The sequence below is a fragment of the Agelaius tricolor genome, unplaced genomic scaffold, assembly GCF_023055355.1.
Source record: "Agelaius tricolor isolate 1412-34295 unplaced genomic scaffold, bAgeTri1.0.p SCAF_33, whole genome shotgun sequence".
Lineage (NCBI taxonomy): Eukaryota > Metazoa > Chordata > Aves > Passeriformes > Icteridae > Agelaius > Agelaius tricolor.
The window spans coordinates 5,702,138-5,729,721 of record NW_027269293.1 but is presented as its reverse complement, the minus strand read 5'-3'; the positions used below and the strand labels follow the sequence as shown (position 1 = coordinate 5,729,721).

The window sequence follows — 27,584 nt, the reverse complement described above, 5'->3', positions numbered from 1 at the left end:
ACAGCAGAGAAAAGGAGCTTTGCAGTTGATTAATCTTTAGTTCTTTATTAATTATAGCCTTTTTCCTAACCTTTTCCAATGCTGCTTTACTTGTATGCAGTAGGCACCTAGACAAATAAAAAGTGTATACTGTAAGCCCTCAGACAAATGCAAAAAAAAAGTTTGCAGATGTGACTGAGGGAACCTCATTCCTTCTCTGTTTGCTTTCCTCCATCACTGCCCTTGTGTAAGTTAGCCTGTGACAGAAGAGAAATTGAGCTCATCCCGTTGTTTTTCTACATCCTTAGTACATGACTGATGCTATTCTCACTATGTTGGGGTCACTGTTGCAATAATCTAATTTGCGAGGCTGGGAGGGGACATACTGGAAGAGCTAAGAGAACAATCCTAGAGCTCTCCTCAGTTCTGTTTTACTGACTCCCTGCCCTCTTCTGCAGTGCTTATGGTTGTAGCCTTCTGGAACAGATGTTTTGATGGGGACAGGAGGGATTACTGCACTGTTCTGAGGACATCCCACTGTGCTCACCCCCTCAAAGGAGAATTAGAAAAATAAGATCCTTGGGAGCCTCAGCTGCTGACAGCAGTTGCCCTTGTAACAAAAAGAGGATCTGTGGGGTTCCCTCTTCACTCGTGTCTTCCCATCTCTGTGGGTGTGAGTGCAGGTGGCTGCAATCTCACATGGTTTCCTCTTACCTGCCAGTGTTGGAGCTACCTTGCCCTTTGTGTGCACCATGTGTGGTGGCCAAAGCTACTGTCCTGACCAGGATATGAAGGTCTGGTGTTGCCTAGTTGTCACCTGCAAAATACATACTTAGATGCTGCTGTGGACATTGGGTCAGTCACTCAAGTTGCATCCTCTAAAATATTGGGTTAAATGGTTTTCTGGCACTGTAGGTGTCATCTGGGAGGTGACATAACACACATCTTCGTTATTCTTGAGAACATGACTGATATTTTTGGTTGGCCTGAACCATAGCTGACTGGCAGTCCTTTGTCAGTCTATAACTGGCTAAATTAGAACATGCTGAGCCACACTTGGTGGGAATACACTTGTGCTTTGCATGTTAATGTATTCTTATGAGATTAACGTTTCCTCAGCAAATTTGTCTGGAGTCACTTGTGGTTGGCTGGAACATGTTTCTTGCCTAGCATGTTGGTTCAGTGCCTTCTTGACGTGTTTCAAGTCTTCACTGAGTGACACCTTGCAGCTTTTCTCAAGTGGGGTTGCTTTGGGAGGGTCTGTGTCAGTGTATCTGCCCTTGACCCACTACCTAGTGAGCTTTGAATGCTCCCAGCACAGGTAGGTGAGAGCATCTGGCAGCTGTGTCTTTCAGTCTGCTATGGAAGCATCTCTGTTTTCTTTTTTTATTTCCTTGTTCCCTGTGTTGCCCAATTACAACTCACAAGCTCTTTTGCCAGCAAAAGAGAGGGTAAAAAAGTGAAAGCACATTTGTAGTGCAATAAGGGTGTCTAGGCTGGCCTCTGTGAAGGAAGATTTACGCTTGGGTGCGTGGACATGAAGTGGATTGGGCTGCAGCATATCCTTTGGTTTTGTGCTGAACATTTTAGGGTTTTTCTGTTGACTTCAGATGGGGTTTCCATTTTCACAGTTGAGGGACCCATGTGCTGGCCTAACCTGTCATCTGGGAAGGTTTGTTGCTGCTTCCCGGGGCTTGTATTCTGGACATTGTAGAGAGACTGCTGAAGCTCACAGCGCCAAATGAGTTTCATCCCTTCTGCTCTTCAATAAAGGGACCAGTGCTAGTAGCAAGAGGGACCTGAAGAGTATCAAACATAACTACATGGCTCTGGGTGATCGTTGGAGGGTAGGGGTGGGTTTTGTTTGGCATTTTTTTGGTTTGGCTTTTTTTGGGATTTTATTTTGTTTGTTTGTTTGTTTGGTTTGTTTTGTTGTTGTTTTCCCTTTTCTTTCTCTGATGGAATTTTTCTCCCATTTGTTGCCAAAGAGACTGGAACTATAAATACTTGAGAAAGACAAAGGATGTGGCCAAGATGTGGGGAGGGGGTGCAGGTGGCTGCAGTCCCTGTGGTGGGGGACTTTCTCTTGAGAAGGTCAGAGACACTATGAGATTTTGGCTGGGAGCTCAGGGACTGGGCTCAGCTTCTCACTCACTCTCGGGTCGGAAAGCAGACAGTTGGGCTGCTGCTACTGCAGGGAGAATTTGCTGCCACCACGAAGTTCTGTCCTGCACTGCTTCTACTACCAAGGGTGAGCCTTTGCTTATAAGAGCCGCCATTGAACTGTGACCTTTTCAACACCCGACCTCACTGGGAAGGACCCTAATCATCTGCTCGGGTCCCCCGGGGAAAACCTGGAACCCTGAGCCCCTCTGAGGGGGTGTCTCCCGGGTCTGCCTGACCTCTGCCTCTCCTGGCACAGCTCCTGAGTTTTGCTACACTGTGTTTGCCACTCTGGGTGTGCCTACTGCTGCTGTTCCAGCTTGCTGCTCTGAAGTTCCTGCTCCAGGCCATTCAGCTTCCCAAGTGGCGCTGAGACCGGCTGCCCACTGAGGGTTTGCAAAGAAAGCCCCTTCTCTCTCAGCCGCCACTGCCGTGTGGAGAGGCGGCCGGGCTGGCGCCACAGCGCCCCCTGCAGGCGTAGGGGAATCATCGCACCTGCCCGGCCGGGAGCCGCCGGCGCCCCTGCCGGCTGTGCCCGGAACTGCACCAAAGGGGAAAGTGCCGAGAGAGGCCGGGGCTGGGGCTGTGCTCGGGGCTGGGGCTGTGGTTCTGTTTGTTGTTGCTGCTGCTGTTGTTTGCCTTGTTATACGTAAACATACTACTAAAGAACTTTACTCCTTTTCTCATACCTTTGCCTGAAAGTCCCATTATTTCAAAGTTATAATAATTTGGGGAGAAGGGGTCACATTTTCCATTCCTAGGGAGGAATGGAAAGACATTGGCATCAAAGCAGAGGTGGTGTGTGGAGAGTGAAGGGCTTGAGGATAGCCAAGCAGATCCTGTAGATCAACTCTGGATTACACAACTGCTGTTGGCAACAGGTTTTTGGATTCTACAACAAACCAACAAACCCCAGGTGGAAATTTAGGCTGGGTGGAGATGGAATTGAGAGTTCCTCTGAGAAGACGGACTTGGGGGTGTTGGTGGGTGAGGGGCTGAACCTGCTCCTACCATTGGCACTAGCTGCCAGAAACCACCTCTGTGATGGGCTGAGCTCCCAGTGTGGGCAGCAGGGGAGGGGAGATTCTGCACCTCTGCTCTGTTCAGAGAAGCTGTGGCTACCCCATCCCTGGAAGTGTTCAGGCCAGACTGAGGCTTGGAACAACCAGGGAAAGTGGAAGGTGATCCTGCACATTGCAGGGGGTGGAATGAGATGAGCTTTAAGGTCTTTTCCAACCCAACTCATTCTTTGATTCTTTGACCATGGAACTGTCTTTCAGGATTCACAACTGCTTCAGAGAGGCAGGATCCACCTGACTAAATGTCCAGCATAAAGCTGGATAACCCTGTCACACTCTGGGTGAGGAACTGGCTCACAAGTTGGGCACAATGGGTTATAGTGATGGAGGGACATCAGGCTTGGTCGCAAGTGGAGTGCCACGGGTCTCCAACCTCAGCCCATCAACATCTTCATCAGTGATCCTTGGATGCAGGACTCAGAGGGATTCTAAGAACGTTTGCCAATGGCATTAAATTGGGAGGAGCTGTCAAGACCTGCAAGGGCAAAGGGGCCCTCCAGAGAAATGCTGACCAACCAGAGAGATAGGAAATCACCAACCATGTGAAGCTTAACAAGGACAGGTGCTAGATGCTGCCCCTAGGATGGGGCAGCCATGGCTGTATGGATGGACTGGGGAAGGAGAGGCTGAAGAGAGGCTACAGAAAGGGGCCATGGGGTTCTGGCTGATGGCAAGTTGGATCTGAGTCAGCAGTGCCCTGGAGCCTGGATGGCCAACCGTGTCCGTAGGGGCATCAGGCCAGCTGAGTGAGGGAGGGGATTGTGTCTCTGCTCTGCACTGGAGCAGCGTCACCTTGAGTTCTGGGGGCAGTTTTGGGCACCACAGTATAAAAAAACATTAAGCTAGTAGAGAGGTGTCCAAAGAAGGGCCACAAGGATGGGGAATGGTCTAGAGGGGAAGGTGTATGAGGAGCTGCTGAGGGCACTTGGTTTGTTCAGCCTGGAGGAGACTGAGGGGAGACCTCAATGCAGTCTTCAGCCTCCTCATGAGAGGCAGGTACCAGCCTGTACACTCTCATGACCAATGAGAGAGCTTGAGAAAACAGCATGGAGCTGAGTCAGGGGAGGTTTAGCTTGGATGTCAGAAGGTTTTCTCCCAGGAGGAGGTTGGGCACTGGACAGGCTCCCCGGGGAAGTGCTCAGAGCACCAAGCTCAGGGAGCATTTGGGTAACACTCTCAGACACAGTGTAGGATTGTTGGGGTGCCCTGTGCAGGGCTAGGAGTTGGACTCTCGATGCTCTTGACAGGTCTAACTCAGCATATTCTCTGACTCTATGAAAGTTGTTCTGGCATCCTTTCACAGAAGCAAAAGTAGCAATCTTACATGGTCTGTACATTTTAGCTGTCTGATATAACTTTCAAATAATCTTGCCTTATAAAAAATATAAAGATATAGCAGACTTCAAGGTGCCTCATGCAGTCTGTATTACTGATTATATGATAGGTTATTTTGGGACAGGAAGAAGTCTGTAGTTCTTTATCCTCTGAGATAGAGAACAAGAGTGGAAGCTCATTTCTGAACAGTTCACATTTCTGTAGTTCATGTGGTTTCAGACCCTTTGTAGTGGAAGAACAGCCAAGTCAAAATGGGTCCTTGGGCTTGTATTCCACAGCAGCAGTATTGGGAATAAGGGCAAATAATTGAAGTTAAGATTGCAAGGTGCACTCATCTTGTTCAGTTTATCTCTTGGGAAGGTTTGGACATTTCAAACATAGTATTTGTTGCATTGGTAATAAAAACGAAATCTTTGGGTTGCTTGTTAATTGAAAATGTTCAGTATAGAATATTCTTAAATGGCAGAAATCATATCATACACCCTTTTTCAAAGAAACTTGTGTGTAACCTCGTCCTGTGTTTCAGTTCTTTGATAGTTGTTGTGATGTTACAACGCACAAATACTTTTACAATACTTTTACAATGCACAAATACAAATACACCCAAATACTTTTTTTTTCCCCTTAGGTGAGTGGAATCAAGAGTCTCTATGAGTCTGAACTGGCTGATGCTCGAAGAGTTCTGGATGAAACTGCCAAGGAGAGGGCTAGATTACAAATTGAAATAGGAAAACTGAGAGCAGAACTTGAGGAGTTCAATAAAAGGTGAGGAGGGTATTAAATTTCTTTTCTTTCAATTAGAATGGGCAATATTTGCTGTGGAAATGATACTAATGATGCTTCTTCAAACACCTCCTGGAAGCAGATCCATGAGAAGATACAGGTTTGTCAGAGGGAAAATCCTTCAGCTTGCTGGTACAGCTGGTCAGAGCACATAATTCCAGCAGTATATACACAAGTGCATTTGTAAATATTAGATGAATGTCATGTGATGTGAGACTCAAGCAAATGGCTGTACCTGCTTTGTCCTGTCCTGCCTCCCCTTACGTGAATGTGCATGTGTGCAGCTGTTTGGTAAACTGGATTGAGAAAGAGATCTAGATTAAAACTGATCCATCCAAGGAGGGTTCATTAATAATTTTTATTGTCTGGTTCACTGTATGAGTGATGGGAGAAATGGAAGAAAAGGGAAGGGCTTGGCCCTGAGCAGTTTGGGAATATGGAAGCAGTGTTGCCTTGAGAAGACAATGAGCTACAATGTAAATGTGCTGGGAGAAGGCCTTGTACTGACTAAATTTTTTTAAACTGCCATTCAGTTTGTATCACAGAGAGTTGGCATAATAAACTAGTTCCTGAAACCAAGTAGAATTCATTATTTCAATTCCCATGGGAATTATTTGTTATCAAATACTGTTTAGCAGTAGAAACTTAATTTAAAAATTAATATATGTAGTGGAAAAATAAATTTTTGCTTCTAATTGAATTTTGCTACCTATTTTAATATATAAGATTTGGGAATTACAGATTTTTCCTGAGCAGGTCATTATGTACATCACCTGTTTATCAATGTTGTCAGCCATTAAATAGGTTTTAATGTGGCAGTGCCACTAAGACCTACTGTAAGTCTCTCATCTCTTCATTTGCAACTAAGTGGTTATAAAAGGACTTAAGTGTTTCCCTCCCCTGTCTTTTTTTTTTTCTGACTATCTAGTTAATTTATGATAAAGTATTTCACATTTTCTCTGTAAATTTTGCTATATCACTGGATACTCATTTTCTCTGCTGGGCCCTTTTTTTAAAGTCAGCCATTGGAGATATTTTTGGAATTTGCCCTAAAACATCTGTCCATACATGAAATAGTGATAGTGTAAGCATCTGCATTTGAGTTGGTGTAAAGTCTGTTGAAGTACAGCCAATACCATAGGCCTGCATGTGGTCGGGCAAGCTGTGTGCTGGTATTTGTGGACTTGGTTCGCTCAGCTTTTGTTAACCATGACAAACTCCTCTGGTAACTAGGTCAGCAGTAAAACCCCTGAAGTGCAGTGAGGTGAATCCCACCCAGCCCTACTGGGATGTTCCTGTTGGAACTGTGTATTCTCTTCAAAGCCTCAGGCCAGCAGTCTTGGCATTTATTTTGGATAGTGTATTTTGCATGGCAGTTGGCATGTGCATGGCACGTGGACTTTAAGGTTGTCTCTCTCATCTTGTGATAGCAGGTACTCTTCTTGCTTGGCTTTTAAAGCAAGCTCCATAAGAGAGCAATAGTAGTAACTGGGAATTTGGTTCACCTCTCATATTTCTCTGTTTTGATTAAGGTATCCTTGTAAGAAGTATCTTGACTTGGCAGATAATGAGAATCCAGTTGATTCCTGTTCTTTAGACTTTTGATAGCCCTAAGAGATTGTACAAAATACTTTGTGGTGGGAAATTGTGCATGTAAAGTGATGGAGATAGTGTTTTCCCTTGGATCACCCCCCTCAACCGTTGTCTGGACAACTGAGTTGCCCCTTACCAGTCACTTCAATGACCAAACTAACTTCAGCTTTTTGTTTGCTTGTCTTCTGCAATAGATGAGGAAAAAGAACCTGGTTTTCTGGGTTTCTCTCTGTGTTTACAGTTCATAGCAATACAGTCGAATTCCTCAGCGTCAGAGTTTCTTCTACTTAATTCCTTCCAGTCCATTGAGATGCTTGTAATGTTCTTGGAGTGTTTGTGGGGTGTCTAGCTTGTGATGTGGCCAGATTTTAAATATGACCCTCATAAGTGAAACTTCGAATTTTTTGTCTGATTTGCAGTGTTCACTTGACATCTAGCTCATTACTGAAGCTGACAGTCAGATGGTGCTTCTCTCAGTATTGTAGCAGCGGGCCCCTGGACGGGGAATAATGAGCATTGACTCCATGATTGCAGAAGGCTGATCAAATGCTTTATTAAGCTATACTACACTACACTACACTGTATTAAAAACCTTTCGCCCTTGCCAGACAGTCCAATACACACACGTGGATCCAATTGGTCAATGAAGCAAAGCACCATCACCAGAGTCCAATTAGGAAACTACCTTTTGGTAAACAATCTCCGTAACACATTCCACATGTGCACAACAACAGGTGCAGAGATTAAGATAAGAATTGTTTTCTCTGAGCTTTCTCATAGCTTCTCAGGAAAATCTTTGGAGAGAAGTAAGTCTCTTTCTGTTCAGAGAATATGTGATTACCACATCTCAGACCAAACTTGCTTTGAGAACTGTGTAGTGGAAGAGTAGGTTATTGCATAAGTTTATATTCACTACTATTGCCTCTCCCTCTCTTTCAAGCTCATAACAGAGGAGAGATTTAAGAATGCCAGCACAGTCTGGCCAGGAGCGATCCCAAACACTGCCATTCTTTTGTTTGCTTGGAATACATTGGGTTGCTGGGCCAGGAGATTAAATAGACTTCCCTTGCAACATAGGATCACAGTCAGCCTCCTGGTTTATTAGCATTTTTTTTTTTCCTGCCAAAGCCTGAGTTTGTGAGCATGGAAAGCCCTGAAGGCACTGAAGATACTCCAGGGAAGCCAAAGGGTATGGTTGGAGGTGGTAACATCAGGCTTAGTTTGTGCCCAAAGGTGCCTGAAGCTTACCCTGTGTTTAGTTCCTTCCTGGAGCTGTTTACTTGCACAATTTCAACTTGTGAAGCAGCTGACCAGCCTGCATCAAGAGTATTGGATAGGGCACACGGATTTGGGACAGAACCTGTGGTCTAGGAAAGAACAAGGTTTTTCTGTCAATGCAATGGACGTAAGAGAAAGCACTTCTACTTATGTCTTTCTGTATCTTGTTAAAATACTGACAGATAAGGCTACACCAGGGTTCCGTATGAGTGCAAATTCAACTCCCAGGGTTTGGATTCTGGGGCACATATTTATTTTAGATTTTTTTCTCTTACTGTGTTACCAATGTGGTAATATTTTCTGGGGGATTTTTAGTGTTTGAGATAATTGGATATAATTTTCCCTACTAAGTCAACAAGAAGCATCCCAAGGCTTTTTCTAGAGTCATTTGTTGCGGTGGGGTGGTGCTGAGGGTGCTGTGACTTTCCTGAGGAGTGTCCTGAGAAGGACGGCTCAGGGGCACAGGCACGTCCTTCTCCCAGTGATAATCAGATCTGGCTTCTTCTCTCAGGTGATGTGGAGAAAGAGACTGGGGCTCTGTATGGTGTTCCACAGAGTAGTGGCCTTTATTAAAAGCAGGGACCTCTGCAAAGGGAAGCAGGAACAGAAGCGCTCCAAACTGGGGAAAAACAGGGATTTATGTAGGGAAGGTGAGGGGCAGGACAAAACCAGTAACCAATGGGATGTGGGCTCAGGGGTGGAGCATGAGCGGAGAACCAATGAGGAACAAGGGATTAACAGAACTGCAGAGGCCTCTGGGGGTGATTTACTCACCCTAAAGTCAGTGGCTTGGGGATTAGCCCTCCAGGGGAGTGCAGGAAGCCCTTCTTTGGCTGGCTCTTCAGCCCTCACAGTTTGTATTGAATTGTACCAAAGGTCTACTTAGCCTGTTAATTGATCTCTGTGAAAAGCCATTTGTCTAGAGAAGAGATGAATGTAACATGCATAGCAACAGCTCTTGGGAATACTCTTCCAGTCTTCAACAATTCCCTTCAGCTGAGGGACTTTGTGATGTCCAGCTGGATGGTGTAATAGCCATCATGGATTTGCATTTCATAGTGTGACCAGTATTCTGAGACCAGCTGTTTGTGGAGTTCTTAGACATAGCAAGGAGATTCTGAGTTTATCTATCTGTTGTATAAACATGTTGTTCAATCTGCCTTTCATTTGTTCATTTATCCCTTTTTTTTGTATTTGTCTTCATATCTCCTAGGACTTTCTCTTTAATGATCTCTTTTTTTCAAGTGGAAACATCTTACTGCTTAATTGCTTCTACTCCTGAAGCTGCTTTGTGCTTTCAATCAACATTTTATCCTCTCTGTCATTTTTACTGTTTTAGTGTATCCTCTTGGGAAGGAAAGCTGCAGAATTGGAACTTCAGCCAATATTCAAGATGTTATTGTACCATAACAGTGTTCTATCTCTTGTTCTGTATTTTATTTATGAATAATTTCTCAAACACAGTTGCATTTTGAGTGCTTCTGAGCTGCTGATGTGTGAAGAAGGGTAAGCTCCAGGTAGTATTTTACATCAGATGTCTCCCAAGGACCCCAGTGAGTGGCAGGAGTGCTACAGAACTCAGAAGTGTTTTGTGGTAACCATATTTGCTGTGGCCTCTTTAGGCAGAGGTGGAATAAGGCCCTCTCAGAGCCCTTCTGTGCAGGGTTTTTACCCCTGCTTACGCTCCTTGCCTTCCTTTACAAAAGCCAAATTAGCTGTGAATTTTCAAATTCTTTATGTTTATGCATATGCCCGCTACTTTTCTTCATTGATGCCTTTGTCTAATTTTACCTGTGCAGTCAGAGAAGGATTTTGTGGGGGGACTTTATCAAAGGCCTTATAAAGTATTGTCCAGACAGACAATATTCATAGCCCTTTCACAATTAAGTGACTCCATCAGTGGACAAGGGAAGGCCACTAGGTTGGTCAAGCAGACCTTGGAGAAGCTGTACTGGCTGTCTTGAATCATTTCCCTGTGCTCTGTATGCCTTTGCAGAGCTTTTGGGAGGATCTGTTCCATGATGTTCCCAGGTACAGAGGTGTGGCTGGCAGGTCAGTAACTCCTGAAGTCCTCCTTCCCATCCTTTTGAAAAATGGGTGCAATGTTTCCCTTTTACCTGGGCCTTCATCTGACTGCCATGAGTTTTCAAATGTCATGGGGAGTGGCTTGGCAGCTACATCAGCCAATTCCTTGGGACTCTGGGGTGCATCTTGTCAGGTCCCATGGACTCAGGTTTCTCAGGTGATCACAAACCTAACCTTTTCTTATAGTGTGAGCTATTTTGCCTTCCCAGTTCCTGTTTTGTGGTCCATCTACTGGAGAGGTTGCCATTGAAGGCTGAGGCAAAATAGTTGTTGAGTATATCAACGTTTTTCTCGTCTGAACCACTTTGCCAGGCTTGTTTATCGAAGAAGTACACTTGCTTTGACCTTCCTTTTCTGACTAACATACCTGCAAAATTGTTATTCTTGTGTCCCTTGCCAAGTTTGACTTCAGCTGCACCTTGGCCTCACTGATCCTATCCCTTCACTACCAGGCAATGTCTCCATACTCTTGCCAGGATACCAACCCATACTAATACTGCCTCTTCATTATCTTCTTGCCTTTTAGTTTCACCTGCTGGTCTCAACTCATCCATGCTGGTCTCTTGCCTTCTAGTCCTGAGGATCAAGAGCTCTTGTGATGTAGAAAATTTCCTAAAAGTTCTTCTCCCTTGTCCCTGAGAGCAGTTTCCCAGTAGGTGCTATTGACCAACTCCTTGAACAGTAGGCAGTTTGTTTTCCTAAAATTCATTCTTCATTTCTCTTCACTTGACCCATGTCTCTCAGGACTGCAGACTCCTGGACTGCATGATCACTGCAACCCAGGCTGCCTCCTGTCTTGACATCACTGGTTGGCTCATTTGTGTTGATGACCATCAGGTCCAGTGTCTCATCTCATCTGGTAGAGCCTTTTATTACCTGGCTTGACAAGCTATCCTCAGTCCTCTCCAACAGCCTCCTCGATTGCCTACAGCTCACCCTGCTACTTTTCCAGCAGATGCTGGGATGGTTGAGGTCCCACATCAGGCTGAGTCTATGAGTGCAATGCCTCCTATAGCTGGAGCAAAAAGGCTCCAGTTGATCAGTCAGCCAGGAGTAGATGCCAACCACAAGGGTTCCCATTGTTGCCTTGGTCTCTGATTCTTACCCATAGGCTTTCAAAATGCTGATGGCAGTTTTTTAGAGACAGCCCTTCACATTCAATCCACTTCTTGGGGAGAGTAACCCCTCCACCCCTCCTTCCTCACCTATCCATTCTTGACAGCTTGTAGCTGTTGAAAGTTGAAGTCCAGTCATGAGATTTGTTCCACCAAGTTTTACCAGCAACTAGGTCGCAGCTTCCCTGCAGCACAGTGACTTACAGCTCCTCTAATTAATTGCCCACCCTGCATGCATTGGTATAGAGAAACAGCTGGACTGTTGGCTGTATCATCTTCTTAGATGAATGCCCCTTAATTTCTTGGCAGTATTTCACTGTATTTCCCTGTTGGCTCCTATTATCTCAGGAGCCACCAGCTCATCATCTCTGGAAGTAAGACTTCCAGAGTACTCTGAAACTGAATGTGAAACTTGGGCATGAGGGGGGCATGGGGCAGGAAGCACTTCCTTCTAACAAGAAAGAGCAGCCAACCAAAACATGTGTAATGCAGTTGATACATTGAAGGGAAGGGATGCCATCTAAAGAGATGAGAACAGGCTGGAGAAGTAGGCCTGTGTGAACCTTATGAAGGTTCATCAAGGCCAAGTGTAAGGTTCTGCATATGTGTTGGGTCATTCCCATCACAGACACAGGCTGGGTGGAGAATGGATCAAGAGCAGCCCTGAGGAGATACAAGTATCAATGGATGAAAAACTGAATTTGAGCTAACAATGTGCACTTGCAGCCCTGAAAGCTGATCAAACCCTGAACTGCATCAAAAGAAGTGTGGCCAGCAGGTCAAGGGAGGTTATTTGCCCCCTCAAGCCCACCCAGAGTACTGCGTTCTGTTCTGGAGACCCAACATCAGAATAATGTGAAGCTACTGGAGTGAGTCCAGAGGAGGCCATATGTCCTGGTGTTTTGAGGGCTGAAGCTCCTCTGCACTGGAGCCAGTGTGGGAGAGCTGGGGGTGTTCACCTGGAGAAGAGAAGGCTCCAGGGAAGCCTCAGAGCCCTTCCCAATGCCTAAAGGGGCTCCAAAGAGAGGGAGAAGGACTGGGACAAGGCAATAGTGGTAGGACAAGGGTGAATGGCTTCATACTGACATGGGGCAGCATTAGATGCAATATTGGAAAGAAATTCTTCCATGTGAGGGTGGTGAGGCACTCAATCATAGAATCATGGAATATCCTGAGCTGGAATGGACCCCACAAAAACCATCAAATCAACTCCTGGCCATGCACAGACACCCCAAAATCCCACTGTGTGCCTGAGAGTCTTGTCCAAACTCATTGAGCTCCAGAAGCCTTGGGGCTGTGATTGTTCCCTGGGGAGCCTGTTCAATGCCCCAGCACCTTCTGGGGGAAGAACATAATATCCAACCAGCTGTGGCTGCCCACAGCCATGTGGAAGTGTTCAAGGCCCAGCTGGATGGGGCTTGGAACCAACCCGGTCTAATGGAAGGTGTCCCAATCCATGGGAGGGGTGAAACAAGATGAGATTTATGATCCCTTCCATCCATTCTGTGGATTCTGTGTATTTTACATCTACCATACATATATGTATCCACTATTTGTACTTGAATGCAACTCATGAATGTAATTTCTTTTCTTTTGAACCAAATTCATAACTAGGTTCATAAAGCAGTTAGGTAGTTTCATTTTATAAAAAGTTAAATATCTTTAGGATGTTCAAACACCATTTATATGATGTAAGGAACAGCATAATTTTTGTTTAAAAATGTTTGTATCAGATGTAAGGACATATTTTTAAATCTAGAATTAAAATATTGTTGTAAAAATAGCCATTCTCATTCTGTAGCATGTATGGTTCTATCCTGTATGCTGTGTAATGGCTTCCAGTGTTTGTGTTGTCATCTTCAGCTGTTTGACAAAACTTTTGACTACTGGAGGGAGGGGATAAGTGGAGGAGGTATGGATGGGAATAATTAATTTACTGGTGAGGTGCACAAAACTTCTGCTTGGGTAGAACACCACCCTCCCACGAGACTGTTGACCCAGACCTGGTGAAGTGAATGAGGTCCATTCATTGATAACAGAGGTAACTGATGGCATGGTGGAGGAAAGTCTCCTGTCCTGTTGTTCATGAAGTGTGAGTTCCTATCTTTGCCAGTGTCACTTTTCCCCAGATCAAGCCAGGTCTGAAGGTCAGTATCTGTCAGGTGCCATCATTTTGCTTGTAATAGCAAAAAAAAAAATAGTCCTGCTGGAGCTCCTGGCTCTGAGAGGGGTGCACGTCATGCTGTGGCTTCCTCTGCCTGCTACCTAGCTATAAGTAGGGACAGAACAACAGGGCATGGTTCAGACTGAGAGACAGTAGGTTTAGATTTGATATTAGGAACAAATTCTTCCCTGTTAGGGGGTGAAGGCCTGGAACAGGTTACCCAGAGCAGTTGTGGCTGCCCCGTCCTGGAAGTGTTCAAGGCCAAGTTGGACAGGGATTGGAGCATAACAGGGTTGGAATGAGATGGGCTTTAAGGTCCCTTCCAACCTAAACAATGCTGTGATTCTGTGGTCACGGAAACCTTTCCCTGGAGCAAACTTGGCTCTTTCTGGGGAAAAAAGAGCTCTCAAGAGTTACCCTACTTGGAGAGTTACTCGGTGTTCCTTGAAGCATTGACACATCTCACCAGGTGGATTGACTGCTGGTGGGAACTTTTTAAAATCTCAGAGACCCCCAAAAGCAGTTGTACCTTTGTAAAACCTCTGTCACGTTTTTGCATGAAGGCAATAAAGCAGGCTAAAATTATAAGTGAAAATAAAAATTAAAATGGCTTGCTATGTTGTCAGTGTCCTTGAGGGGGCCAAAGTTACTTACCACTGTCAAGAATTCTCTATGGTTCAAGCTGTACATCAAACACTTTTATTCATTCCTATCCCTGGAAGCAGTCTCTTGCTGCCTGGCTTCTGCAGGTGGGTGGAAGCAGGAGGCTGTGTGAGCGCATACTGCTGTTCATGATCAGAGTGAAGCAGCATTTGCCCTTTGAGTCCTGTACAGGCAGAAGGCTCCCAGGTCTGATTGGTTGTGATACAAGCACAGTGGCTTGTTTTACAGCACATGTGTAACATAGCACTTGTGACCTTCTGACTACTGCTAAATAACTGTCTTTTAAATACAAGCCATGTTTTGTCTGTGCTTCCAGCAAGCTGCTGAGTGTGAAGACACTGCACATATGTTGCAGAACAGAATTTACAGTGACAGATTGGACTGATGATAAGAAAAATTGGTTACAGTTAAATGAAAACAAATTCTAAGATCCACACCATGAAATGCAGAGAGAAAACACAAGCTGAATGTATCACAGAATAAAGATGTCAGCTTAGAAAAAGAAGCACATCGTGCTGAACCATGTAAACCATTGGTAAACCACTGTGTGTAGGATCCACCAATACCCAATAATTTCATTAAGTAATTCTGGCCAATTCAGGCAAATCAGAAATTCAAGAAGACAGTACAAGTGATAAGGATTTTGGGAACCAGGCTTCAGGATCCGGGCTGGGCAGCAAGGTTTGTATTAATCTAGAACACTGGTTTTCAGCTTCTTTTTTTCTCTTTGCAAACATAATAGTTTTTTTCCACGTTTGGAGTTGCAGATTGAATTTAAAAGCCTATATGTAGTAGGAATTCTCTTCAAACTTAATTTCTGTGGGCCCTTAAAAGCCTATAAGCTTTTAAAAGCCTATATGTAGTAGGAATTCTCTTCAAACTTATTTCTGTGGGCCCTTAAAGCAGCTTATGGACCACAGGTCCAAACTACATAACTATGGATTAGAAGTGTGAAGAAAGGAAAGGAGAAAAATTGTCTGCAGTTACTTAAGAGAAAAAAATAATAAAACTGTTCCCTTCGTCCCAGGTGGTGTGAGACTAGAACAGCGAGCTTAAGCAGCAACAAGGAAGGATTATAGCACATAACAGATCAGTTTTTTAATAACATAATGATACATGCTGAGAAAAGCTGCAGAAAGTCACTATGTTATATGAAAAGACTGATAAAATTACTTAGTGGGCAGAAGGAAGATAATCTTGATCATATCTGCAAGTTGGATATAACAGCTCAAGTAATGATATTTAAAGCACTCAGACATGCTTTGCCCATAATGAATACTGCTGAAGAAATACTGGTTTATTCCTGAAAGATGACCACATTTCTACAGTGGATTATTTTATTTTACTGCTTTTTGTGGGAATACATCATAAGGAATATGCTTGACCACATCAGATATAAAACCTTGGGGATGTTCAGGCCTCTTTGGTGATTGCATGTACTTTGCTTTGTGGGCTGTACTCTAAGGTAAAAGATATCAGCTGTGTAGCTGCCAGATGAAGAAGTACTGTTTATACCTTGTGTGTATTACCATCTCTTAGCTGCCAGAGTTGCCTTCTTGTTTTTCCCTTGTCTGTCCATGACATTTTTTTTTACTGTGCCATGCATTTGCAGAACATGGTACCAGCTGCACATTTTGGGGGTGTTCCAGGTCAATGATCGGCAGCATTTGCAGGGTACTGCAAGAGCCATATAGTGGTGAGCTGGGCTTGATAAAAGGTATCTGGTAACAAAATACCTGTGGCTGTAACCAGGACATGCTCAGGATGGGTGTGCACCCATGTATAAGTATAATGTACTTTTGTTTTTCCAGCTACAAGAAGAAAGATGCAGATTTGTCTGTGGCTCAGGGTCGTATCAAGGATCTGGAAGTTCTCTTCCATAGAAGTGAGGCAGAACTCAATACTGTCCTGAATGAGAAACGCAGTCTGGAAGCAGAGGTGGCTGATCTGCGTGCCCAGCTTGCTAAGGTATGGTAGGGAATGCTCTTGCTTCAGCACAGCACAGGCTGTGTAGCATAAATTCCTTTTTTTCTTTGCTGTTAGTTTATATTCTGAACATCAATGATGCACCTTGTTTACTGCTGAATCTTTGGCTGCCCTTCTTGGATACAAAACTAAATTGTAAGAAATCTATGTGAAACAACCAAAGCAACACAGTGTTTAGACATTTTGGTTGTCGGAAGCTTTTGTTTTAAAATTTTTGATGTTTCTATATCTTGAGTCATTAAATGTTGTCCTTTGTAAGGTCCTGTATAATTTTACACTTGTGCTGGAGTACCCAGTGTGACCATGCTAGCAAGAAAAAGAAAGTGTAACATATTGTGCTTGAGGAATTAATAATCCTCAGCTCCTGTATCAGAATGTATTGAACTAATCCTGCATTTTAAATAGCTGGTATGCAAACATATAAGCTTGGTTTAAATGTCAGTTAACACACACACTCACACACACACTGGTTCTTTTTTTTTTCTGGGGCTTTTGTTTATTTATTGTGTTTCTTTCTGGTGGTGGTGTGGATTGGTTTTCTTTATTCGATGGCTTGACATTAGTTTTGTTATTATGAGTAACTGCTCCAAAGACATCAGATGAAGACTGTAAAAGGTTTATGGATGGAAGATAGGAATCCAGACAAAATTATCTTTAAAATTCTTTACTAGGCTGAAGATGGTCATGCTGTGGCAAAGAAGCAGTTGGAGAAGGAGACACTCATGCGTGTGGACCTGGAAAATCGGTGCCAGAGTTTGCAAGAGGATCTGGATTTCAGGAAGAATGTATTTGAAGAGGTATTATCAATCTAGTAATCTTGCCACTGTCCAAAGTTAATGTAGCTTTTAATCAAATTGACTATGAGCAACTACTAAGTAGTCCAGGTAGAGAAAATCAGTATTATCCTTCCTATAAATGGGTTGAATAATAAAATAGGTGAAGATTTTACACCTTTTTACATGGTAAATCAGTGGTGGAGTCAGTATGACAGCCAAGTGACAAGAGTATTGTTCCATGGGCAGGTGAACTGGAGCCAGCTGACTGCTGTGGGAAAGGGAAAATCCTTTTCCCTCTCTCTGGACCTGGTAGCATGGCCCTGCTCTTTACTTACATTAACTTTGGTTGCTGGACCTGATTATAATCTGTTCTTATTGACTAGAATAGTATGCAGCTGCCTTGCTTATTGCAGAGGTAGCTTTCTGCCTGTTAAGTGAATAGTACTAGTGAAGACCAAAATTTTTGTAATATTGGGAATTGGGAGAGGAAAGCATGACTTTCTCTCTGTACCCAATGCAAAGTGTTATGTCTGTTTATTCCATCTCTGGTGATTCTGCAAGCTCATTCAATGAGTGGCTGCTGAGCAGTCGCCACATGCTTCTGCTGTTCATCTCCCCTACTCTAGGTGTGATGCTTGGCTCATTGTTCACCCAACCATTTCAGCCAGATTAACTAGAAACATACTGAAGTTCTTGGTTGAGTTTAATTTTTGACTGCTTAGTGGCTGAGTTGATTTACCACAGAATCCAAATGAGTGCTCAGACTGGTTTAAGGGATGGGACGGGGCTGTGTGGCTAAGGACAGGGGACAGGGGCTGGAGCAGGGCAAAGAAACCAACCAGGGAGATCAGCCAGAGATGTACTGACCATTGTCTCACTTCCATGCTCTGGAGTGCTTGGATTGGTACACTGACTGCAGTGACAGATCCTTGTTTGGTTGTAGGATCTTAAAATAACTTTTCTTCTTGGGAAGAATGTGTTGCTATTGACTGAAGGTAAAACTAAATGAGACAGCAGAAGCTAATCCTAAAGCTTGCTGTGCTCAAGGGCGTGTTCTTTAGCCATCCCTGAAGCTTTTTGATTCTTGGATGCACCAGTTCAACACATGAAGCAATAAATTGATTTCCTTTACGTTAGTGAATGTATTTGGTTTACTGAAGGGTCCAAATCTTCATTAGAATTGAGTCATCGTGTTTGGGAGTGTGGCAAGTGAGGCCTGCTTATTCTAGTGGTGTTGGAACTGAACTGAACTGAACTGAACGGAACTGAACTGCTGGATCAGCTCAGCCCTTCCCCTGATCCTTTGTAGTCCCCCATGACATTCCTTTAGCTTCTGAGCTGTCATTGCCTACAGTTACTGAGAGACTGCTGCTTGCTAGTTTTCTTGGTGTAAAAATTAACCAAAGAAAGAAAAGCTTATTCCATATCATTTCAGAGCACATTGCTGCTAGTAAAAGGACATGTTTCTGGGGATCTATTTTAGATGCAGAGCATTTCTGCAAAACAACTAGTAAAGTTGCTTTGAGTATGTGTTAGCCTTATATGACTCCAGTCTAGCAAAACTGAGCCTTGTTTCACTTGCTGTTGTTCCTCATGGCCCTGTTGTAACTTGAGGCCTCCTCCCAGTACTCAGAACCACTCCTTGGTTGTTTGTCCTGCCCTGAAGGAAGAAATTGTTTTTCTCATACCACACATTCAGACCTGGCCAGATCTCTGCATGAATAAGTGCATGAGTAAGCCTTACCTTACTAGTTTGCAACCAGTGTTCTTAAGCACAGAAAACTCACACATTTCTAAAAATGCAAATTTCTTAGTGCAAACTCTGATCATAAAAAGTTATGTCTTCAGGATTGCTTGGATTGCTGCTTTATTAATGCTGTAATCAAAATCTAATAAGAAAGGGTCATCAAGTATCTAGAACAGAGATGAGACCCACATGTGCTTAAGAGTGAAATTTGAAGATGCAGTTTTTCTCTATAATTTTTTTTAATATATATAATGTTCACAAGTGGTGTTCATTTTCATCTGATTCCTTGTAGACTGCTATTGTAATGTCAGGATGTATATTGAGAAGGACAGGTAGCAAAGCAGTGAAACAGCCCCTTACTTAGTATATGGCTATTTTTGAAGCTGGTGTTAAGTTGGATCACTTTTAAAAATTACATCCTGACAAATGAGAACAGTAACTTGAATCTGTTACTGCATACAGCAATTCCCAGGCTTAAATGCCTGTAGTACTGTAGCTCCATTATGCTAGTTAGTACTGCAGTAGTTAATTGTTGTCTGAATGTAACTGCTTGTACTGTTTACCTTAGTGTGGGAATTTGTCCCTCTTCTTTTGTGCATATGTAGGAAATAAGGGAAACAAGAAAACGCCATGAACATCGTTTGATTGAGGTGGACACAAGCCGCCAACAGGAGTATGAATCCAAAATGACTCAGGCTCTGGAGGATCTGCGAAATCAACATGATGAACAAGTCAAACTGTATAAGATGGAGCTGGAGCAGACATATCAGGCTAAGGTAACAACTGCTGTCCACAGCACTGTCAGACTGGAAGCCCAGTTTGTGAGATAAAAGCCACTTCTACCAGCTCTACTGGTCTTAAGGAGATGAGTAACTATAATTTGAGGAAGTTTTGTCCAAATGTTCAAATGCTTTCCCTGGGACTTGTGTGCAGGTGCATTTCCAGGGGGGTTATAGCCAGAGGTAATAGCAAGCAATAGCTTTAGCCAAGAGAGGTCAGTTGGTGAGAAAACATGTGGAGCTGTTGTTGGTCTCTGCAGAAAACACAGTGGGAATAGTGGATGTCTAGATTAGACATCCACTATTCTGATTAGACAATGTCTTTTGCTATAAGGGTTCTTTTTTTACATCAGTAGATCCAGTTTTTCTTCACAAATGGAGGGGATTGGGAAAACTTGCAATATGTGCAATACATTGTGCATAAGAAGCTGGAGGGGGGCATTGGAGAGCTTGGAAGTGAGTGTGTCTCAGTATGGGCTTTTGCTTGGATACAGTGAGCTTGCAAACTAATACAGACACACTGAAAGGGGCTTCTTATCTAAGGGTGCATTGTCACTTTGCTCTTACTGTGGCCATTGCAGTGTTCTTAATCACGCCAATACACTTTTAAATATTTCTAAGCCTTGCAACATTTCAATGATCTAAGGTAGTTCTGGACTGGAAAGTTACTAGATGCAGCTGTGAATCCTTTGGTGACAGGGAAACTTCAGACAAGATATCAGACCTTTCTTGACCAGCTTTGGTGATGAAAATCATGGTATGTAATTTGGAAATCATAGAATCATAGAGTGGTTTGGGCTAGAAGGGACCTTTAAAAGCCATCTAGTCCAGCCCCCTGCCTTGAACAGGAACATCTTTAAACTAGACCAGGTTGCTCAGAGCCCCATCCTGGCAATTCTGGCTGTTGAAAGTACTTGTCAATAGTTACAGCCGCTTCTTGTTCTCTTGTGCTGGAAGAATGATGGTGCTGCTAACATTGTTCTCTCGCACCCTTTGCTGAGACTCCCTTTGAATTCTTTGAGTTGATGATTTGGTTTAAGAAATACTGATCTACAAATATTTAACTATTACTTATGGCAGCAACCATATAGATAATAGATACTAAAACCCCAAAATTAAAATTAAAACTAAAACCCCAACACAGGTGGCAGGGTTGAAATTATTCAGAGAGCTCTGGAACATGTAAGGAGCTATTTGGATTGACTTGCCACAGTCTGAAGGAGATCCAGGATAAAAGATGCTTAGCAGAAAAAAAAAATAAAAAGGATGCAATATACAGACTTAGAGAATGAAAAAGTGACAAGCTTTGAACAGGGGAATGAATAAATTAAGCTGCTTTTTCCCTGCATAAAGGTGGTTGTTATGGATGAAGTTGGAATATGGAGGGAAAAGGGTTTAGCTGTGAACTTAATTTTGTGATTTCTGAACAAGTACGTGTCCCTGTTAGAGAGCCAGAACTGGGGAGGAATATGATGTCAAAGCAAATCACTAGGTTTAGCTACTGAGCAGCTCCAGGATGAGATGGTCTTGGGTAAAAGCACACTTCTTGCACAGGGCAGATGTGGAGTGGCTGGAGAAAGTCCAAAGGAGGCCACAAAAGTGATCCTGAGGACTGGAGCACCTCTTATGGAGAGTGCTGGGGTGTTCAGCTTGGACAAGAGAACTCTCCAGGGACATCTTATTTGAATGTGACTCTTGAATACTTAAAAAGGGCTTCTAAGAAAGATCATTATGATCTGTGATAACAAGCAATAGAAATCCTAAGTATGAGTACTTGGCACTATGCCAGCATGACTGTAAGGTAGTGAATGGTTGTCAGACTTCAAATATTTTTTAATTTTAAACTTTACAAGAAGTAATGGAGTGTGTAGTTGAAGTTGCTTCAAAATCTGTTGCCTAAAGAAGGCTCCGTGTGTGCTGCTCAGAACCTAGCGAACAGCAGAGCTAGTGAAGATTGATTTTATAAACCTTTGTGCTATGTGGCTAAAGAACATCTGCCTATAACTGTTCTTAGAATTAGATTGGTTTAGTTTTTGAGTGGATTCCATGGTGTGGCAAAATTGTCGAAGTCCAGCTCTAAAGCATACAAAGGATGGTTTTTCTAGCTCTGCTTTCATGAAATTTACCATGTAAGAGTTCTGGTTTTGCTCTCTCTGTTTTGGTTAAAATTAACCACTAGAAATTAAGCCTGTTCACTAGGTGAATTTAACAAAAAATTAAAACCAAATCATATATTGGCAACTATTACAGAAAGAGAATAAAACCAAACCCATTGTTTTGCCTCTGGGACAGGATGTCATTTGGACTGCTGTGAGTAGTTTTATTGCTTCTTGCAAAGGTACTACAGAGTTCACAGAGACAATTTAGAGTGGAAAACAAGTCATGCATGAGAAAATTTTAACCTGGATAAGAGATACGTTGAGAGAAGTGAAAGATACAGTGGATGTCTGTAAAGGGATAAATAGCATGGGGGAAGGTAAATGAGGAGTGTTTGTTTTTTTTTTTCAGTAGGAGCAGGGACAGTGAATGTCCAGTGAGAATGTCCAGATAGAGAAGAAACAGAAAGTATTGTTCTTTAATATAGAGCTAAACTCATTGCCCCAAAAATTCAAAAAGCAGAGACAAATTCCTGCCTGAGAAATCCACTGAGAGATAGTAAGCAGTAAAATACTGTCCCTGACTGAGGAAGTCCCTGAGTTGCCTATAGCCAGCAGAGACATAATACCCCTGAAATATTTCATTGAGTTGGTCTCTGGGCGTCCAGGGAACTGCTGGACCAGGACATGAATTAGGTAGGCAGCCTTTGCTGTCACCCAGTGTGATTTGCCTTAGGACAAACAAGCAGAGCACATGGTCAGTTCTTTAGAAACTAAGGTTGCTTGTATAATAGAAGGGCTAATAGAGTGTTTTTTTAACAGCATAAGCAAATTTTGAAATACGTTTTCCTTCGGTTCTTAGGGCATTCCTTAATGTTATGCAGTTCCTATCCTAAACTTACCAGACCATTTAAAATTTTCTAAATTTAAATAGTTGCTACTTTTTTTACCAAAAGGATATTTCAGGATTTCTAACTCAGCACAAGTGAGCTGTATAAAACTTTCTTTCCAGCTGGAGAATGCCAAATTGTCCTCTGACCAAAATGACAAAGCTGCTGGTGCAGCTCGAGAGGAGCTGAAGGAGGCTCGCATGAGGATAGAAGCTCTCAGCTACCAGCTTTCTGGTCTTCAGAAACAGGTAAAGGGCCTAAATTGGCTTTTATCTCAAATACACAGCTGTTTTGTGTGAATATTATTAGCATTTCTGACCCTTCGTATTTTCTGAATTTTGCACAGAGAAATCTTTGTTAGGTTAATTTGGGAGGGAGAAGGGTTTTAACTTTTTGAGTGGACCTGCATGGATGCCAGGTGGGCTTTTTCTTGTTCTGTGTGCCTAGGCCAGTGCAGCAGAAGATCGCATTCGGGAACTGGAGGAAATGATGGCTGGCGAGCGGGAGAAGTTTAGGAAGATGCTGGATGCAAAGGAGAGGGAAATGACAGACATGAGGGACCAGATGCAGCTTCAGCTTACGGAGTACCAAGAGCTGCTTGATGTTAAATTAGCACTGGACATGGAGATCAGTGCTTACCGAAAACTCCTGGAAGGAGAAGAGGAAAGGTGTGTAAAGATTCCACTTTCTTTTCTAAGGACTCTCAAGTGTTATTTTCATTTCTTGCCCTTATTTTTTTACCACTTGAATAGGAATGCACAGATTACCTTTCACTGAAATTATATTGGCTTCACACCACAATGTTGTTGCATGGAACACTTGTTCTCAATTGAACACTGTCCTTATTTTGGGTTTTTGTAATGGTCTTGGAGTACAGTGAAATATATCATTCTGTGCTTGGTCTTCATATCATCTTTTTACTTAAATGCTTGTACTTCTATGGTTTGAAATCATGGGGCCCAAGAATAGTGTGTTCAGTAGTAGCTGTACTGGAGGGAGGGATTAAGGGATCACTGTTGCTGTCAGTAGCACTGCTTTCCATGTCATATGGTCATACTGCCAGAACATTCCTCAGGGATGGGTAGCCCCCTCTTCCTCATGTATCTGCGAAATCAACAGTCCTCAGTATCGCAGTCCTCTTGACATACAGAATGAGAATACTGTCAGCCTTGGAACTTATTACGGTCTGGTTACTTGAGGATATTGTAGCTTTGTGTGGTTCTCTGGGTGAGTTAATTAAGATGCTTTCTTGGTTGTGTTAAGGTTGAAGCTCTCTCCAAGTCCCTCCTCCCGTGTCACAGTCTCTCGGGCTACCTCCAGCAGCAGCAGCAGCAGCACTTCACTTGTTCGCTCTTCCCGAGGCAAGAGAAAACGTATTGAAGCAGAGGAGCTCTCTGGCAGTGGAACTAGTGGGATCGGCACTGGGAGTATCAGTGGCAGCAGCAGTAGCAGTAGCTTTCAAATGTCCCAGCAAGCTTCAGCTACAGGAAGTATCAGCATAGAAGAGATAGACCTGGAGGGCAAGTATGTTCAGCTTAAGAACAACTCAGAGAAGGTGAGCATCAGCAGAACTCACAGAAAACAAGCAGGAGCTAAATTATGATCCACAGCCCTTTGCAGCATGAGTAGGTGCGGCCATGTGGAGAGCAGGAGCAGCATCTCAAGGTGCAGCATCCTGCAGGAATTAATGGGGGCTTTGAAAAGTTGAACATAATGGTGGGCTAACATGCAGCAGGAAGAGAATACAATCTGTGTCCCAAATGTGTGCTGGGACATTGCTCACAGAAACAGCCTGCTGTCTAGCAGAACTTTGTTGTGTGAAATGATTATCTTTTAATATTTTACTGAATGACCTTATGGGATTTACACTTTAGACTCTGACTGGATGTGGGCAAATACTTTCAAGGTAGAATGCAAATGCCTAACAACCATATAAATAAATTTATATTCCCATTATTTTAATAACAAAGACCTAGATTCTGATGCCTGTTTGTTCTGTTTTGTTCACTCTGAATAACTTTCTGACTCTCTCCATTAGGATCAGTCTTTGGGTAACTGGAGACTGAAAAGACAAATTGGAGATGGAGATGAAATTGCTTACAAATTTACTCCTAAGTATGTCCTCAGAGCTGGGCAGACTGTTACAGTAAGTCGTATTTACAGTATGTCAACAACATACTCTTCTGTTCATACTGTGGCAATTGGAAATCTTGAAGTCTGGTACAGCCTGAATTGGTTTCATGGGTCTCACTCTAGAGGAGCAGGATTTCAGTTATAAAAATGCAAAACAAAAAATTTGTTTCAATATTAGTACTTCAGTATTTATGACCATTTCTTTGGGCACATAGAAAGTTGAAGAAAAAGGTATTTTGGGAGATTAGTCAAGAGCTATTTGTTTCCAAACACCTTAGCCCAGGTTTAGAACCCTAATCCTGCTCAACCTCTTAAAGAATTGGGAACAGTTCAGATCATTCATCCAGACTGTAGTTAAGACTGGACATTCTCAGCATTAACTGTAGTTAATGCTGTAGAACAGCTGCTTTTCAATAATTTTGCATTTTATTTTCAGTCTGCAACAGATGTTCTTTTAGGAAGAAACAAATGTATCTTTTAATCACTTGCAGCTATTTCTAATTAAGTATCAATTGTTCAGATACATATAAAAGATTTAAGTTGATGCACTACATGCTGCTTTTTGCCTTGGCTCCATACAGTATGGTTATTGAGACAGTGGTAGGAGAAATTTGTTCAGAAAAGAATTCATGACTGCAACATTAGATTTTTTTAATACCTTATTACAAGTAATAGTGTAGTTAAAAGTAGGGTAAAACTGCCATCAGAATTCAGAAAAGAAGCCTAGTATGTAGAGAGAAGTAGGAGAATTAGGGGGATATGTATATTTAAAAGAAAATAATTGGATAAACAGCTAATTACAGATTGTCATTCTCTCTAGATCTGGGGTGCAGATGCAGGTGTATCTCACAGCCCCCCTTCTGTTCTCGTGTGGAAGAATCAAGGCAGCTGGGGCACTGGTGGAAATATCCGCACTTACCTCGTCAACTCTGAAGGAGAGGTGGGCTGTGTCCATGGGTTGGGTTATCTCCCAAACTCTTAATTTCAGAGTGGGGTGACATGACACAATGACAAAATCCTGATTCTAAGATCTCCGCTGTTGTCTTTTAATATGACAGTTTATAACACTGACATAATTACATATTATTTATGTACATATCTGACATTTTGGGGATGTTTTTGAAAACTGACCATCAGGATTATACCCATAGACACTTTTTTCCTATTTTAGAAGAATACCCTGCTAGTAGAGAATTTGTTTGGAATTTGAGTATGTACTTCAGAAGAGACAAAGAAAAGAAGCATTTCTGCCAATTCACAGTTCCATTATATAGTCCCTATGATGTTTTAAGGTGCAATGTAAATATTAATGTGGGAAGATAATTGTCCTTTCCATGTTAGAAGCATATTATAAGTTCTCATTTGGCAGACGTTCCTTAGCATTCTGCATTGTCTTACACCTGCCTACAGTTAATTTTTTTAAAACCGTCTCTGCAGATGACTTTTGCAAGGGAGAATTGTGCCTTGGCTATTACTCATAACCATTATCCCAGCAATCTGATAGCAGTAGGAAAAGGAAACAGACGACAGTTGTATCAGTTTTTGTGTTGCCTTTCTTGCTGGCAGTTTTCTGGAAGAATTTGGTGGACAGGATGAGGTAGGAGGGGGGTAATTTGTACAAACAGAAAGCTAATGCTCTCCATATTCAATCTGTGTGGTCAAACTAGTATCTGAAAAAATTTCAAATCCATGTCTGTTTTCACTATGGTTACCTTTAATATCCCTGCTTAGGAGTGTATGTTAAGGGCAACTTTTTCCACAATTACAGATTTTCATCTGTGGTTTCCATGGTGCAAGTAGGCAGAAGAATTTCTTACTATTTATAAGTGTTAAAAATAATTTAGTAATAAAGGAAGCTTCCTGGGGTTTTAGAATTTTCTTTAGTGCCTGGCTTGTAGAACTATGCTGAAAACCAACATATGCAATTAACACTGAATATTTATTAGAAACTGGGAATATTCTTTATGTTGTGTAATCACACTGAGAAAGTTTGGTTTCTCACCTTACACTGTATCTCAGACAGCTCCTACCTGTTTCTGCTGTGACCTTGTGTAAAATTGACTACAATCGCCTGCAACATGTCTACTTCCTCTTAAATCCCAGAGTAATGAAAAAAAAATCAAGTGGCTGAATTACATTACCATGCCTTTTAGTGCACAGAAATAGGAATGATGTGGTTTGCAGGATATTGCTGGTATTTGCTTGGATAGCTAGTGGTTAAGTCTAGGCCAAGTTGCTTTAAACTCTCGAAAATTTAATAAGGATATTATATTGATGATATGGCAAAAACTTAACAGATAGATAAAGACTCCTGGCCATCTCCTTCTCTGTCATTTTGCATAGGAAGTTGCAGTGAGAAGCGTTACTAAATCAGTAGTTGTGCGAGAGAATGAAGAAGAAGAGGACGAAGCAGAATATGGAGAGGAAGACCTTTTCAACCAACAGGTAATCAGATGCAGACCAGATGTTTAACTTGTGCCTCATTAGTTGGATCAATCCAGCATAAGATTTAGTGGGGGGATTCCCCTTCAACTTTTGCCAACTCTGAGCTTCCCGGTCCTTTCTTCCTTTCTTCCGATGGTTGCTTGCAACATTGCAGTGCACCAAGAGAGGACAATGTGAGCAGTGCTGCCAGGAATTACTGCTGGGATCCATCCTCGTACAGCTCAGGCAGTGGCTGATGCCAGCTTAGGGTATCTGTGCTTCACACAGTTTGAGCATTAGCAGGCAGTGTTCCTCCCAGTATCTGCTGCTCTGTGCAACAGAGCTGGGGCATTCTTGCTGGAAGCAGGATATTACCAGATAACCACTGAAAACCAGGAATGGGGATGTTTCTCTTGCTGCAAGCTTCAGCTTATTGGTTTATTTTCTGACACTATATAGCTTCTACACCTGAAATAAACTTGGTTTTTCTTAATAATACCACCTGTATGTTTTGAT

At 42.7% G+C, this 27,584-nt stretch overlaps 1 protein-coding gene across 1 annotated transcript in view; it reads left to right on the top strand.

Moving 5' to 3' along the window:
- The window catches only part of LMNB2 (lamin B2), a 36,489-nt gene that overhangs the window by 3,171 nt on the left and 5,734 nt on the right, over positions 1 to 27,584 (top strand). Inside the window, exons 2-11 of the mRNA XM_071452035.1 lie at positions 5,185 to 5,321; positions 16,049 to 16,205; positions 16,895 to 17,020; positions 19,352 to 19,522; positions 22,634 to 22,759; positions 22,959 to 23,179; positions 23,775 to 24,066; positions 24,550 to 24,657; positions 25,465 to 25,584; positions 26,988 to 27,089. Of these exons, the coding sequence (XP_071308136.1) occupies positions 5,185 to 5,321; positions 16,049 to 16,205; positions 16,895 to 17,020; positions 19,352 to 19,522; positions 22,634 to 22,759; positions 22,959 to 23,179; positions 23,775 to 24,066; positions 24,550 to 24,657; positions 25,465 to 25,584; positions 26,988 to 27,089 (1,560 nt within the window). The remainder of the gene's footprint in view (positions 1 to 5,184; positions 5,322 to 16,048; positions 16,206 to 16,894; positions 17,021 to 19,351; positions 19,523 to 22,633; positions 22,760 to 22,958; positions 23,180 to 23,774; positions 24,067 to 24,549; positions 24,658 to 25,464; positions 25,585 to 26,987; positions 27,090 to 27,584) is intronic.